Below are 17,238 nucleotides of genomic sequence, written 5' to 3'. Positions count from 1 at the left end.
AAGACTATGAGAGAGATCGATGGCTTATAAAACCGAGCTAGAGGACTAGAGGGCTAGAGCCACTTAAGCCCGTGGAGATCGGCTCCTAATCTCTGCATCTCCTGTTCCCTTGTGGTCCTCTTGGAAACCATAGAGACGGCAGCTCCCCCTGTGGCCTGGCCTTATTTAACATGAGTTAGTCAGAGATGATGGCTGGCTGGGTGACATAATACTGTTCTCATTCCATATGCTTACCACTTGTCCTGAGTGCCTGACCTGACACACACATCGCGCACAGCATGTCCTGTGCTGGTTGGGCTCACACTGATTAAGATGCAGATGTACGCACACATATGCTGTACATTCACACCCAGACTCAGCAGCACGTACGCATTTACTCACTCACGCATATAATGTACATAAAAGGAAATGCAGATGATGCTGGACACTGGGACAAAGTTTGGGTAATCAGCAAAGTTGCACAAAACATATGGTACGAAAACGAAGTGTGTGTGTGTGTGCGTGTGTGTGTGTATGTGCGTGTGAGTGAGTGAGTGGGAGAAAATGTCGGTGCGTGTGAGACAAACATGAATTATGGAGGCGAGCAGAGCAGTGGCAGGAAGCCCTCATGACTCAGCCTTCTTTGGAACGACAGCAGAGTGAGAAAGGGGGAGGGAGGGGGGGGGGACTGCAACAAACTACATACACATTTTTACAGAAGCGTACTTACCAGAAACCACAAACACAACACGAAATCAAACGCTCTGAAAGGGGAATTTGGGAGTTAACCGGGTGACATTAGAAGGATCGTGGAAGACTACCAAATGACGTCTCTGAAACACAGAGTCCTTCCAACAATAGAGCACAGGCTGGCAGGGTGCCCTAATTATTAGTCAAGTCATCCTGTCACTGGAAAGTTAGAGGTTTGATTCCCACAACAACAATTCTTAGGAAAATATTTCAGCACAGTCTACTGATATCTGGCTGAGAAAGCAGTGCCATATAAAAGATAAAAGCCACAATAAACTTGTTGGGAATAAACTTGTTCCCAGAGTCCTGTTGTTTATTTTGCATGAGCAACAGTTAAAAAAACACAAAAGCTGCCAGGGCTCACACTGAAGCAGCTGGAGCCTATTATGTTAATCATTTCTCTACTTAAAACTAATCAATTTTTTAAATAGCTGTCGATCGGCTAATTGATTAAACAACTAATTCTTTAAAGGCCAGTCACCTTTACAAAGTGCAGCATTTATCAACTGAGCGGTAAAAAAAACAACAAAAAACTACTGGGAGCCTATACAAACTATTCCAATAACAGATCAGCTGAGCAGTCTCACCACAGATGAAGCAGGTTGTCTTCAGCACTTCCTCTTTCTTCTGTTTTTCACTCCTGAGGTCGGCGAAGGTGTCGATGATAACACCAAAGATGAGGTTGAGGACAATGATGATGACCATGAAGAAGAACAGCAAGTCGTATATGACTCTGGCTGCAAACAGTGGCTCCTGTGAAAGGAAAGGGTTAAATGTATAGCAGGGTCAGCTTGAAGGAGTACAACAGTAACATCTGTACAGTTCTGCCACTGCCTATTTAGAGCTATAATAACTATAAACCTAATGGGTCACAGTATTAACTTTAATGTGACAACAGAATGCTAAGATTTCATATCATGGGGGACTGATTGACCCAAAGGACATGTGTCTTTACATAAACATATGTTGGGAATGATGTGATGAGTCTAAAATGAGGTTAACCTTGGTCATCATGGATGTTAATGGAAACACAAAACCACATATGTGACCTGCCAGATGCTACAGTAATGGAGACGGCAAAAAGGTGGTCAAACTGATTCAGCCTGTCTTTTAGAGGGACATGGTTTTAAAAAATATTTATTTTACATTGTTTGCCAATGGCTCTTTAACTTCAGCATGTTATACACTGGTCAATTTCATTAACATTTTTTTTTTCCATTTTTAGTTAATCCTTTTCAAAAGTAATGGAGTGAGCCTGAAGGGAATTACCCTGCAGTGGTCACCAGACTAATGCAGTCACACTCACACTTATTTAGGACAAGCTTGTTCTGTAGAAGCAGTACCACTGTGGCATTCATGTGATTATACGGTTGACTGCTATTTTTCTTCAGTAATTTAAGTCAGCACCCAGCAAGACCTTTTCGCCCAACTTTGTTGTGAGGACGTGAGGCAGACATTCACATCCTCTTTTGACATCATTAGTGGTTGGGCCTGAATTCGGTGGAAATCTATTTTGAGGTTAAATTCTCACTCAAGGCGGAGGCAGTGCAGCTGTAAGGAAGCATTGTGAAATCTCCATGCTTTTGAAATAAAAACAAGTTCAGCACACGATGGGCTCATAGCCAGCTCACATGACCCACACTGCAGCTGCGGGTGCTACACCCTCCTGGCACACACACACACACACACACACACACACACACCACACACCACACACACAGACACATACACATACAGAGTTAGGGGCCTAATCACAGTTGCACATACCTCTTTGGAAGGTTTGCGGAGTACATCCCCAACACCCCCCCCACTCCTCAGGCCGTGACTCAGCACAGTGACGATACACATAAGTAAAGAGTCGCACGTCCTCTCCATGTCGCTGTCCTCCTCACTGTCATTCCCGAAATCTACAGGAAGCACAGGAGAAAGCTTTAAACTAATAATTTACTTGGCACATGGCGGATTAGACCCCATAAAAAGTACCACATCACTTTCAGATACGCATTTCAGACCCTTATAAATGCAGTATATTTATATCACTGCGGCATCAGAGAATGTTATTAACATATTCATTCTTTACGAATCTGATATAACTGGGTAATCAGGAGCTAAGACGGACACTGTTTTTTATTTTACGTAACATCAACAGCAAAAAGCTGTCGCTCATTAGTATTAAAAAAAGTATAATCACATTAACAACATGCAGATACATTTACATGTAAAATCTTAATAGCATGATATACTATCTACCACACCTCCTCAGAAACTTATCATATTGCTTAAGGAAAAGTCAAATCAAAATTGAGGTATTTTATAATATACTGCAACATATATTTATTTTCCGTTGACATTGTAGGAATGTGGGTGTCAGTGGCCCTGTAATAGACTGATTATTTGTCCAGGGTATACTCTGCCTGTGCCTGCAACCCTCGAAGGATGAGTGGTATAGATAATGGATGTATGGAAATTTCTGAGTCTGAGATACAGGGAAAAGATGGAGGTGGTGTGGGTGGAACACTGTTACTTTCACTCAGACAATATAATGAGTGAATATAAGGCAGTGTGACACATAAAAATATTTCCATAGCTCTTAATTTTATGTTCTGTTGAACTTTCATAGTCACTTATGATATTCATACTCATATTCAGTTGTATGTACATTTACTCAAATGTCTTATGATAACAAACAGTAGAAGAGGAATATCACCTTGTTTTTTAAATATTTTTCTTGATTATAAATAACTATTAGCAATCTGTGCAAGGGTCGGACTTGATAGCTTTGTAGCCACATAAAAATATAAGGTTTCATCTTGCTATTTAGTCCTTGGCTTAGTTGCAGAACTTGATATCTGTTGAAACCTTGTTTACATGTTTTGGCTCACAGTGTGAACATCATTAGTCAAAGCAAAAGTGTTTTTGTTTTTGACAGGAAAAAAATTATTAACATTTCTGAATAGTTTATCCAGTTTGATGAAGTTTATAGACCCTGGTACAATAGTTAAGACTTTTCACAGTCAAATGGACAGAAGAGAGCATACTGTATCATGACCCCCTTGCTAAATGTGTTTACTATTGGACATATTATTTTTGTATGTAATATCCCTGACAATGTTTGGACTATCTTTACCTCTAAGTTATACATTTCATTAAAGTGGGCTCCTCATGGCTCCATGCGATAAGTCACCAGAATGAACTGAGATCTTTGACATCTCTAAATTAGAACAAACAGAGCTAAAGTATTATGAGTTAAGGATAAATTTACTTAACGCCACCACACATCCTGACTGTCAGGAAGTTCCCAAGCATTTAAACCTTTTTAGTTCACATGCTGATGTCAGATGAGGGTTGATGAGATCACATGTGAGCTATTCTGGTCAAATGACAGTCGACGGAGTCACATGAGTCTAAGTGCAATTTAGTGTTAAACAGCACATCACAAGGAAACAGTCTGAGATTTTAGCAAAACATCCCATAGTTGTCCTTTCACTTATTGTGGTTTGGCAAGGCCAAGGATGATTTCCCAATATTTCAAATAGTTTCTACAGTAAATGATTATAACATCTGTCCTTCTCTTCATCACTACAAACCCCTTCCTATGTTTGCATTTTCTCACAATTTTAAAAGATGGGGGCTGAAATATGTATAACCACTGCCCTTTTCTGCATAAAATGTCTCACAACCACTCCAGGAACCCAGGGACATGAAGTGAAACCTAGACCTCAATAATCAGTTTGTTTTCAAATACATGATTACAAACACATGCTGTTAACACTTTCTTATGACAAGAAAGCCGCATAAGAACATCTAAATATTACTTACAGGCTGATTGTTTTTAATGATTGAAATATTTATCTAAAGACTAATTTCTTGAGCTAAATCCATGTAAAAACCAAGTGTTGCAGTATACATTACCTTCCTGCGTGGTCCCTGTGGTACAGTTCTCATCAATCCCTCCACGACACATTCCCTCCGACAGAAACTCGCTGGCCAGACTGGCTCCACTCTCTACAAAGTAGAAAGGTATAATTCATACGTCTGCTCTTCTGTTTTTTAAAATGAAGCATTTGTGATCTGTTATTTTTAAGGCTATTTGCAAACATTATAAACAAACGCCTCCTCACTCAGGGTCGTGTTGGGAATCCGATCCACCTCCAGGATGAAATCGTCCTTGAAGAAGATGTAGCCAACGATGGAGAACAGGTAGACCAAGATGAGAGCCAGCACCGCGGTGAGCACGATGGAGCGTCCGTTACGTGTCACACTCTTGATTACATTCAGCAAGGTCTCTTCTCTGTATACCAGGTCAAACAGCTAAAGGGAGGCAAAAACACACATTACAAGGATGCACAATTAAGGCAGGACCAACAGGCTCATCGTTAAGTGACATAATGCTTGTCTGTTAGCTGTAAATAGTGCATTAATTTAGGTTAAATATTGTCTTCCTTTACACATAGGATGAGCAGTATATTTATAAGTTACAAGAAGTGATGGTGGATGGCAAAAAAAACACAATGTGGTTCCTAAACTTTTTCCTCTTGCTTTGAATCCCCAATTTCCTCACTTTTCAATATCTTGTTATTCAAGCTCATAAATATGGAAATATGTTGTGCTGCATGTGCAGAGGAGCTGCTTGGATCTGTGTGAATGGAAAACATCTCCAAATACTGGCAAATAAAGAAGACCTGAGGCACCAGCAGCAACAACAACAACAACACCACCACCACTACAGCTCCAAATAAGGCAACTTTCTGGCTCGCTAGCGGGCTATGTCCTCGAATGCACCGTGATGGAAAGCTAGGGCTGCATTCAGAGAGAGCAAAAAGTATTTTACACGTGGTTTTACTCAAAACCTGCTGCCTTCATATTTCTTAATGGTAACACCTGCCTGTCTTCGTCCGACTCAGAATGTGTGTGTGTGCGTCTACGTGCCAAGGTGTTACAGTGTGCATTCATAGCATGTGTGTGTGTGTGTGTGCACAGCATATGTGGGCATCTCTCACCAACAGACTGTAGAAAAAGACGTGAACAAACACCCCTAGGCAGCAGATGATGAGGTAGATGAGGTGGTAGAGGAACTCGAAGTCCATCACCATGGCTTTGTAGCCTCGTGTGAAGGTTCCTCGGTTCCCCACAAAACTTATCAGGAAGATGATTTTATTACACACCTGGAAGATAAAAGTCAGTCTCTCTTTAATAAATAGAATCCAGGATAATCAGTCATTAATCATGTTAAAATTGAAAAAAAAAAAAAAAAAAAAATCAACAATTGCTTTTTGCTGAGGGCTGTAGGGCAGAAACTAAATGTGCTGACAGAAACATGGTGGGGGCGGCTCTTAACCCTCCCGTTGCCCTTTGTATTCCATATACTTTTTTCTTCTTACTATTCTTCAAAAACAAAAGATAACCACGAATGTCATGCACAACAACAAATCCTATTACTACACACACACACAAACCCACACACAAAGGTACATTGTCGGCTACCGGGTCACTTTGACCCAGAGGACAACACGAGGGTTAAGCTAAACGAGGATGCATTAATTTTTGTTTACATGCTCCTAAGTAACCTGGTTATTGTGGGCTTCATTAACTTCATGTAAACAAGAAACCAGGGTAAGGGATTAACAAAAACCCGGTTAACACAGCTATGACAGATACCTGCAGGAGAAACCTGACTTCTCGGTCATGTATGCGCTTAACCGAGTTTCAAGAGTGTGTGTAATGGATAATGACTTCAGACTGGGGAAAGTATCACTGTGACAGCAGAGGGCAGGGACGAAAGGAGAGGTCATCAGCAGTACATCCTTTTATTCGGAAAAATGAAATCTATCTAAGTATCACTGGGAATGAAACTAACACAAAAAACAAGTATGTTTTTGAATTTAAGTCAGGTTTTACAGTTTAAGGAGAATTTTTGACAAATTAAGAAAAAACCCCCATAAAACTCAAAAATATGGCCAGCTGCATGTAAACTAGATTGTGCAGTAACCCGGTTACTGCCGTCCATGGTAACGTGTTCTCCGGTTTCCTAACTTAACCTAAATTCACTCAATATCCTGTTTTTTTATTGTGTACTTGCGAACGTAGCAACTGAGGGGAGAGGTGATAGCAGTGTGTGCAAGATTTTATTATGTTGTGTGTGTGTATGTGTTTAAGAACACATCTAGAAAATCTCTGGCAGGTCCAGGGGTGGCGTCACTCTCTCTAGGGTCCAGTGACGCACTTCACGGTGCTGGCAGGGAGAACTGTAGGGGCAGGGGTGGGGTGGGCACACACCACAGGCAGACAGGGCACGGGCCTGCCAAGTGGGCATGAGTGTGAGTGAGAGTGGAAAGAAGAACTGGAACTAGAGTGGTAGAGGTTTCTCAGTATTGAAAGTACGTACATTAGTTCATGTGAATGACAGAAAATAGAAGTGGTGTGTTTTTAGTCTTTCTCTGGGGAATATTACTGACAAACAATACTCTCACACTCTCATGACACAAAAGTTGGTTGGAGAGAACTGGTTCACCCAAATAACCCCAAAAAATAATAATAATAATTGAGGCCCATCGCAATTTCTCAGAGCCATCCTCTGTTGCTTATTAGGTCCAACCAGCAATCCATAAATATTTACTTCACAGTGACATAAGCTTGAAAACAATCAAATTGATTGATTAATTGACTATGTTTAATTTTCTCTGGATCAACCAATTGATTAATTGACTAATTGTCCTCCTTCCATTGTATTGGGCAGTTAAAACCAAAACTAGCGGCATGACTCGATACCACCGCTAGTAATTTGGGTGAACTGACCCTTTAAGGGAGACAACTCACATTGAAGGCACCCAGAAGGAAGAGGGTGGGCTCCAGGCCAACAGAGAAGATGAGACGGAGGATGGTGACAATGACCAGGGCACGGATGCCAAGCGGTTGGGGCATGATGATAACGATGACCAGTGTTGCCAAGACTCCCATCCACAGCAGCGCAGACAGGTGGGGGTCCAGCATACCTGGGTGAACAGACACGGGGAAACTGACTACATTAATGCACAGGTGAAGCTTTAAGACATACCAGTTAAAAACTTAAACGAGGTCTTGTCAGGATCAACAGATTTTTAACTGGCTTCCACTAACTCCTGCCTCTCAGGCAAGCCTCGGGCCTTCATTAGTGAGACTTTGAACTCAAAGAGAGCCAGTTATGTAACACTAAAAAGTATATGACATACTTTTTTGTGTGTGTGTGTATGTGCGCACTAAGCTTTAGTGAGAGCCTACCTGATGCTTCTCTTGATCCTGGGGTAAATCCAGGATTAGTGTCCTAGTCATTGGGTTTCATGTGACAACGTGTCACTCAGGCTAAAACCCTTGACCAGGTTTGACCAGCCTAAAAAACAAGGCCACACCCAACCTGCTGCCTGTGTAACCAAACCCCCCCGCTCCCCCACCCCTTTTAAAAAACACATGACTTAACATGTGTGTGCTGCAGTTTCTGTTAGTCTATGAGCACTGGACACAGTGATTTCAGAAAACAGATGAATGCCTTGCTGCTAGGAAGGCAGAAAATTATCAAGAGAAAACAGATTAAATGAAAGAGAAAGAAAAAGGAAAATGGGGCAGAAATGCGAGGATTAAAAAAAAGAGGGAGTTGTGGTGGATGAAAAAGCAGAAGGGGAGTACTGCGGTTAAGGGAGTCATTCTCTCCTCCCCTACTCCCTTTCCTCCCACCTTGCTTCTCTCTGTCTCCTTCCCTACTTCCCTTCCTCTAGTTTTCTCTCCCTCCCAATCCCTGTGGAGATCACATGACAGGTGCCACTTACATAACAGGCATCTCTAAAAATACCTCAGCTGAAAGATTCATGAGGAACGAGCAGGGAGCAGCACACAAGCTCTAGTGATGTGGCAGACTAAAAGAGTGGCGCAAGCTCGCAAAAACTCTGTGCCTACCTCAGTCTTCAGGCTTAAATGTGCAGGAAAATGATTGTGTGCTAATGTCTATGAAATCAAGAGCGGCTGCAAGCATGCACTGTCTGCGTGTAAGCATGTGGTATGGGTGTGTGTTGCGTTAAGCAAAGCTGTTCATCAAAAAGCAGTCAGTCATGCATGCAGGCAGAACACACTGACCTAGATCTCCTGCTCTTATAACCCTCATTCGAAAGCCCCAAGCAAAGAATGGAGGAGAGCAGGGAGAAAGAGCTTGTGTGTGTGTGTGTGTGAGAGACAGAAAAGGCAGGGGCCCAAAGCCATAAAAGTGCCTGTTTAAGCAGGCCAAAGGTATGCCGGAGTCTCACGTGATGATGTCTTACACACAAAACAAGTTCCAGGGAAGAGTGGAAAAACATTTAGCCCTTACTCATGCAGCACACTCATTTCTTTTGGTACAATTAACAACAACAGACAAAATGGAATTTTAATTTTCTCATTAAGTTAAAACAATGATCATATTATATGTTCTGCGCTGATGGCACTATATGTCACCTACCATACCAGATAATTTGGTAAGATGTACAGCAACTGTAAAAAGGTGTATGTGAACTTGGAGCACTGCACAAATTTGTTCATTGGATCATTTTGAATTTGCTCAAAGATGAAAAAAATTAAATTTGACTATTCAGGTGGAGAAATTTGATTATTCAGTTCTTTTATTTTCTTATTCTTTGTTCATTTTTGTGAATATATGTAAAAGTATTCTGATCAATATCTTTGTCATTTTGATTATATCACACTCTTTACATGAGCCCAAGCAGCTTTGAAGAGACTCAGATAGAAAAACCCACTGACAAAGTAATAATAATAATAAAAGTAAACATGCATCAATAACGATTTGGCAGCTGAATAGATTGACACGTCTGAAGTGTAAAACATGTTGTATAACTTGATTGTGATCACCTGACATGTCACTGAGCCAATGTGCAGTAAACTCTGTTTATGGGACATTAAACTGCACAGGACACTCCCGTGTTTGTTGTGGTCTCCATAGTACTGAAAGTCAAATATGAGCTCGAGCTTTGAGGCGTGGACTGAGGTTAATCTACGTCTGTGTATATGAAGGTGTGTCTCAAACAAAAGCAGAGGGAATCTCAGGTCCTGCTCCTAATCCTGGTCAGGTGATTAGAAGTCAGCAGATCAGAACATTGTGGTAAAAGGAGATCAGTGGGTCAACGCTGACTGAGAGTCAGCTCTTCAAAGTCTGTCTTTGTGGGTGGCTGCACCATGTGACACGCCTTTCCAGAGAGCTTCTTATGTCAGAGTGTGATGCAAATGTTAAAGAAAAATAGTATGAAAATATGAAAAAAATAAAATAAATTTAGCACAGCCTAAAATGGGTGACAATATATAGCACTGTATTGAGCTGGGAATGTTTTGCTTGTTAATCTCTGGTTGTACTGAGGCTTTATTGCTGGCTGTGACAATTGACTCTATAAATTTACTATGATCTATCAATTTTGGAGATCCTCTTAACACATGCTATGTCAGTACAGTTTGTAAAATGTAATAAGAACAGTTTGTAGCAGAAAAACATGTCAGCAAGCCCCCGTCCTTCCTGTTTTGCATCAATGAGCACACAACCTTTGTCTGACCCTGGTTTCTAGAGCAGTCTGAACACAGGAACAGTGCAGTAAATACAAAGGCGCCGCTGTGATGCTGCATAAACACAACACAACACGAAAGAATTCACGATAGGGAGAGTAAATGTTTAATATGCATGAAAGAGTAACAGGCAGATTCCCCAGAACTAAGCTGATGTTTACTTCATGCTGAAATGTGTGAAATAATTATGAATTTACAAAAAAATTTGTCACTGGAAATGTAAAGTGAGGTCTTATGACAATATTAGAAACAGGAAGTGAGTGAGGTCAGGGCTGTTTTTGGCTGGACCGCAACAGCAGTGCAAACAGACCTGTAAACGTCTGTCACTGGCTGACTGACTGAATGAAGTTACACCAGTGTTAAAGTTTCCCCTTTTGCTGTTGCTCTTTCAGAATGACTCGGCACAAACAATGCAGCTCATTCCAAATTTATTGCACACCAGGTGGAATGTCCCTTTAACAAACTGACCACAGTTTTGCACACCCAAATACAGTTCAGTCATATACCTCTTCTTTGTGTAAAAAAGGTGGTTAGGGTGTCAATGTGTGACTGACCTCCATGTACCCCCTCCAGGGGGTAGAAGAAGCAGACCAGCAGGTTCATGAGCACAGCCAGGTTGAAGGAAATGGTACTCCACACTGATATGTTTCTAGAGCACCAGTACAGCACTGGCTGGGCTGGATGGAGGCACAGTGAGACATTATACAGTGCATCTATTTCAACTTTAATCACATACAATATGATTCAGGTAGATTTTGATCCTAACATGTATAAAAATTCTTGCTAATTCCAAAAAAATTGCCTGTTTTATCCAGCCAACAGTCCAAAACTGAAAAGATATTAAAGTAAAATCATACAAAACACAGAAAATCAGCAAATGATAAGGTGGGACTAATGAATACTTGGCTTTTTTGATGCATATGCATGATGAAAAAAGTGAATTAATTCAAATGTTTGCAGCTAAGTTTCTGTCAAATAACTGTTTAATCACCTACTTGTCATATAAGGACTGGAGAAAATTGAGCTTACATGATTAATGACAGTGTATAAAGCTGAAAAATGTTGATACTGAAAATATAGTTTAAAAAGGTCAAAATGAAGAAAAAAATGCCACTTTGACCTTTACTTCAGACACATAATGTACCTTTAAATACCTTTTCTGTCCTCTGCTTTTAAAGGAAAAGAGAAACAGATGCAGGGACTTTTCTCTGTCCATCCCCTGTTCTGAGTGAGAGACAAAATATGGCTTTGTGTGGGTATATAGTCTTATATGTGGATTAGAAGTGTGACTGAGTGTGGGTGCGGGTCTGTGTGTGTATGTCTGTGTGCGTGAGCAAGTGTGCTCTCAGTTGTGATTCATATGGTTACTGTACAAATGTTTCACGGCTCAAAGAATGTGGAAAGCCCCTGTCTGCTTTTAGACAGTGGAAAACATGCACACACATAACACGAGCGCAGACAGGGCAACAATGTTAGCCCTGCTGTCAGGTTGCGGATACACATCATTCCATCTATTTTGCATGGCCGCTTATCCTTTTGGGGGCTCACAGGGACTGGGGCCCATCCCAGAATGCATAGAGTGAGAGGTGGGGTACACCCCGGACACATTGCCGTTCTGTCACTGGGACACATTGTCAGACAACTGCATCTGCACAGCTAATTTAGAGTTTCCAGGTCACCGAACCTGCCATGTCTTTGGGCTGTGGGAGTATGCACAGGAGAACATGCAAATGCTCACACAGAGAGGCCCCAGCTGGCCAATGGGTTCAAACCCAGAACTGTGAGGTGACAGCGAGCTCATCATTGAGCCACCATGCCGTACCCATGCTGAGGATATTCATCACATTAATGAAGCATGATACGATTTCTGGGAAAAAAAAACACACTGAAGCTATGCACACCATCATCAGCATCTGCCGCCTCATCACATTTATAATGAGGACTAGCAAGCTCGCTAACTCATAATGCTTTGGTCCTACTTGCTTCAAGCATATCAGCTTTGTGGACAGACTTCTCCCACTACCTCCTATTGTAATTTCTTGGTGCAGGAAAAAAACTTTCTCTCCTCTCTTTCCCTTCATTTACTGTGTGCCTCTATACTGAAAAAAGATAGAAAAAAGAAAAAGGAAAAAAAAAATTAAATCAACTAACTGTCAATCATATTTATTAATTTAACATATTTTTTTGTATATTTTACTTTGTGCATTATGTATAGTGCAGAAATAATGAGTTTATAAATTGATAAGCTGAAATTAGCCTATGAACAAGTACATTTGTTGTATCTTCTAAATCTTGTATGTCAAGATTTGCTGCTTTTCACATTTTACTGTAATTTAAAACTGAATATCTTTGGGGTGTGTGTTGTTATTTGGACAAAACAAGCAATATTTTATGATGAGCTTTCTTCTTTTTTTGAAAAAACTTTAATAATTTATTTCAATAATGTAAATAAATAACTTAAATTATCTGTATTATGGGGATATATGGTTGGTATGGTTCTGCTTTTCACCGCAGTAAGGAGCATTGGGGGAGTTCTCCTGCTTATATTAATGTGAAACTCCTTCAGAAGGGAGTTAATTCACTCACATTCATTTACATCTCCACAAGTGCCCTTGTATTATCTGACATAGCCAACAGAAATATAATTAATGTGAATCTAAACACGCACATGCCGCCTGCTGACCCCACCTCTGAGTTTCTTCTGCCAGTTCATCTCGTTGAAGAGGTCCTCTGCTCGCAGGAAGAAGTCGTTGATCTTGCTGCCCTGCTCGTCTCTCTCGGTGGTGTAGTAGACGCGCAGCTTCGACTCTGAGGTCAGGAACTCGCAGATGTTGGGCACGGGGAACACTATCTCCTCCATCGTGCGGTCCTGACGCACAATCTGGACAGAGGGACACACAGTCACCTTCTGAGATCTCCAAAGAGCAAATACATTTGGCCCCCTGTGGGCCAACATGGCCACATATGTGACTATTTCTGTGCAAATATACAGTAAACATTTAGTTTTAAGTACATTTTTCCCTTTATTTGTGTGACTTGTGAAACTCTATGACAGATGGTTTCAAGTTGTTAAAATAATGTGACATGGTTTGTGTGTTATGACCTCTATCTGAGCAGTGTGTTTGGCGTAGAACTCCAAGGCCTCATCTCCCTCTCCACTGGCCCCTCCTGGCTTCAACATCATGGACAGCTCCTTGTTATGACGCGCCAACTGTATGAAGGACACACAGTCAACAAGCAAAAAAACAACACATGGATAACATTCTTACATGAACGGAGCGATTCATTCATTCTTTTTATTCATAACTATACAATACTGTGTGTCATTCTGTGCAGTTGGGCGATCTGCAAAACATGTTGCAGAGATGAACAGCACACCTGGTGAGCTAGAATGTAAATGTTGTGTCCGACATTTCTGGGGGAAGCGGCGTCATGTTCCTCCTCTTCCCCGTTATCCTCCTCCTCCTTTGTGTCTTCAAATTCTACCTCTCCCTGCAGATAGGCCTTTTTTATCACCTCCACCTACAGAGAAACACACACACGCCCACACAACCTTATACTCTTTTTTTTTTTACAGAATAATGTGCAATATTATTGCTCTGTGACGCAACAAAGGTCTGCACTGTAGGTGTTAAAATGAGGTGAGAAAATGAAAAAGGTACACATAACATCATTTCCTCACCAGCTCTTTAGGCCTCATGTTGTACAGGATCCTCTCGGCGTTCTCGCTGTCATGACGGCTCTCCATGATGGCGAGCAGCAGCTTGGATGCATTGTTCTGTGAGTGAAGTAAAGAAAGGAGGCAGAGGGAGGAAAAGGAGAGCTCTGAGATAAGAACTTAAGCTCCGTCAGTTTCTTCATCCAAGGAAAACAGCCAGGAGCCCTGGTGCTCTAGGAAAATGCACTCTACTGCTATTTGTCTTGGCAGCTGCTTACAAAAGCTAGCTCAGCTCAGACGAATGAATGTCCTGCTCTTATACTTGTAGCTTCTTAGTGATATTCCATCCTGCTGTGAAAGGAAACTACTGCAAATTTTTTGTTTGTTTTTGACTTGACATCCAAACCCACATTTAGTTAATTCCCCAGTTCCGCAGCTCCCCTTGCACCAGCACCAGCCGACTCACCTTGAGCTCTAACACCAGGTCCATGCGCTTTTTCCCGAGTGGGTTGATGTCATTAAGGATGAGAGCGATGATGATATCGATACCATTAGACTCATGAGTGGCGATGCAATTCTGGAGAGATAGGAGAATGAAAATGCATATTAGAGAAGCCAGAGGGGACTTCACAGATTTCACAGGTGGTGTAGTCTCTTGTGTACCTGGTTTTCATGGCAGGGGCCCTGGCAGTACTCTGTGAGACTCTCCAGAGTCTGGTTAATGAGCGCTACATTCTTCTCATTGATGTACAGCCCCAGCAGACCGAGACCCCCTGTTGTGCTGCCGCAGATACAGTCTAAGAACTGCAGAGTCTCGCACACGAGGTTGTAGTTATTCTTGTTGTTCTGACAACGAAGGAAGTTCTGAGAAGATAACAATGGTTGGGGGACAGCTGGTTAGTGTGACTCTGTTAGGTCTGTATGGAGAGAACTAGATATACACGGTGCATCAAAACCAGTCAAAACCACATACAAGTACATTAAAGCATTAAATGAGCAGTTTGGTTAAAACTCAAAACATTATTCAGAACTAAGCAGAGGGTTTGAGAGTGAGTTAACACCAATATTTGTGTTTTAGACTGTGTCAGAGAAGCTTGCTACTCTACCAACACTGACAACCTCTAAAAACATCATGGTGAGCTGAACATCTTTTGTTTTCCACCACAGCTCAGAGGGCTTTCTGCATTTTCTGTATTTTAACCAAAGCAATGTTTGGGCTGAAAAAGTGCCAAACTTTTAGATCAACAGTGGAACTATTTCTGCAAACTCCCACAAAGCTAGCATCTTTTAGAAACTACTATTCCTGAGTGGAAGTAATTGAATGGAGTGTTATTTCAACATTTAGGAGTATTAATTGGATTCAGCATTGCCACTAAGGTATTCATCTTTGTCTTGGAAGAAGCCCAAGTGACCAAGAGATGAACCATAAAAATATGAGCAGCTGAGACTGTACAAACTGCACAAAACAAGATGAAATAATATTTAAGGACTTGTAGGACAATTATTGCTCAATTATTTTAATTATCAAGCAAAACATCTGCAGGCATCGCTCTTAGGTTTGCGTAATGTTCTAAAAGCAATAATATCCTCCAGCTGCATTCTTTCTGGAGTTGATCCTAAGTCACTGAAGGCACAGCACAAGAGCGAGGCAGAGATATTAAGAGGAGGCTTTGTGAGCACAAGTGGAGTAGGGACTTTCATATCTCTATAAATAAAGATGTACCAGAGAAGCCATCTCAAGTCAGACATGACCTCTCATACAAACGACAAAGATGATTAAGGGATTTGGCATTTGTAATAAAACTCTGGGACCGTGTCAACAGCCTGCTGAGAAGCAGCAAAATCATGCATGCATAAAATGTCACAACTATTAGTGGAAGAAAGATACTGTTGCAAAATGTGATCAAATCTAATGGGTGTAGCGCTTGATGCTCATTCTGTTCCCACCTGCAGGTCACGATTGTGATTCTCGCAAAGAAGCTGGAGAAAGCGAAGGATGGGCTGCATGATGACGATCACAAAGCTCATCTCTCCTTCGTCCTGGTTCTTGTCCCCGGCGCTGGGCTGGCCATCCGCTGAGGTGAAGTGGTCCTCGGGGTCCGCTTCGCGCCGGTAAGAGTTAAAGGCCTTTTTGGTGGCGGATGAGGCCTCTAACAGTTGCTCTCTCACATCCTCGGTCATGACCACCGCTGAGTCTCTTGCTACACAGACACAAGAACCCAGGGAGGGACTGAGGACGCAGTTGAATCCCACATAACCATCACGCCATAAATCCTCTTTCTATTCTGGTTTTGCAAACTAATTTGAAATTTACAGTTCACAAACTCAAGCTTGCCTTAGCATCTTTTGGCATTAACATCCTTATACAGATTATGACAAGCGACCTCTGACCTTTTTTGCGGACAGGGACGTCTTTATCCTGGCTGTCATCATCCCTCTTCCTGTTTCCGAGGTCGCTTGTATTTACGGTCACTGTGGCTTTGATCTCCAGCTGGGCCAGTTTCATACGGTCGTAAAAAACTCTGAAGAACTTTTCTGATTTCTTGTCTTCTGTCAGGCGGCAAAAGAAGGAACGCTGGATACACAGGACAAGAGGAGAAAAGGGAGATTATTGATCTTATAAATACCTAATGTCATGCTGTGATTGTAAAAAGGCAGGTTATGGTGAAAGCCATATGCAATGGAGAAATCATTGCTGCAATTCATTAAGTTTAACATATAATGGTATAAATAAAGCAAGAGCTAAAGGAATTAGTCATTCCCCAGAATATTTATCTGCAACAGTTTTGATAATCATTGAATCATTTCAATCATTCTTCAAGCAAAAACACCAAAGACTATTTAGCTCCAACTTCTCAAATGTGAATATTTGCTGGTTTCTCTGCTTTATGTCAAATTGGATATGGTTGGGCTTCGGACTGTTGGTTGGACAACCAGGTAACATGTGTACCACATGTATCACAAAGTGAGGGCTTCATTTTTTTTACCTCCAAGTTTGTATTATGTAATGAACTAATTATTCAGAGTGCAGTGAACTGAGTTAGAAGAGGACACTGGCATGGACTTGGCCTAAAGTAGCAAGCTTTAAGTCTGAAATTCTGTCTATGCTCATATATTCTATCAAATCTTTACTCCAACTTGTTACAGCTAATAGCAGAAAATGAATCGTCACTCAGTGTGTGCAAAATGGTCCTGACTGGATCCTCACAGAACATTATAAAACAATAGTGAAGCAAGTCTGGATTTACAGTGATGCAAGAGGTTTAAACACTGCAGTTATT

General features: G+C 41.4%; 1 protein-coding gene across 8 annotated transcripts in view; it reads right to left on the bottom strand.

Moving 5' to 3' along the window:
• The window catches only part of LOC108885988 (inositol 1,4,5-trisphosphate receptor type 1), a 66,271-nt gene that overhangs the window by 5,055 nt on the left and 43,978 nt on the right, over positions 1–17,238 (bottom strand). For 7 of the 8 annotated variants that reach the window (XM_018680567.2, XM_018680568.2, XM_018680570.2 and 4 more), the window contains 15 exons: positions 16,349–16,532; positions 15,905–16,158; positions 14,621–14,821; positions 14,424–14,534; positions 13,982–14,077; positions 13,678–13,821; positions 13,403–13,510; positions 12,988–13,180; positions 10,854–10,976; positions 7,546–7,721; positions 5,730–5,894; positions 4,851–5,040; positions 4,642–4,734; positions 2,497–2,636; positions 1,317–1,482 (listed from right to left, as the gene is read on the bottom strand). In XM_018680567.2, coding sequence (XP_018536083.1) covers positions 1,317–1,482; positions 2,497–2,636; positions 4,642–4,734; positions 4,851–5,040; positions 5,730–5,894; positions 7,546–7,721; positions 10,854–10,976; positions 12,988–13,180; positions 13,403–13,510; positions 13,678–13,821; positions 13,982–14,077; positions 14,424–14,534; positions 14,621–14,821; positions 15,905–16,158; positions 16,349–16,532 — 2,344 coding nt within the window. Of the gene's footprint in view, positions 1–1,316; positions 1,483–2,496; positions 2,637–4,641; positions 4,735–4,850; positions 5,041–5,729; positions 5,895–6,825; positions 7,028–7,545; positions 7,722–10,853; positions 10,977–12,987; positions 13,181–13,402; positions 13,511–13,677; positions 13,822–13,981; positions 14,078–14,423; positions 14,535–14,620; positions 14,822–15,904; positions 16,159–16,348; positions 16,533–17,238 lie in introns of those variants that run through there. The other variant, XM_018680574.2, reaches the window with a different exon arrangement.

This window comes from Lates calcarifer, linkage group LG12 (assembly GCF_001640805.2).
Source record: "Lates calcarifer isolate ASB-BC8 linkage group LG12, TLL_Latcal_v3, whole genome shotgun sequence".
In the NCBI taxonomy this organism is placed as follows: domain Eukaryota; kingdom Metazoa; phylum Chordata; class Actinopteri; family Centropomidae; genus Lates; species Lates calcarifer.
Note: the sequence above shows the minus strand (reverse complement) of the source record. Positions and strands in the feature narration are given on the sequence as shown.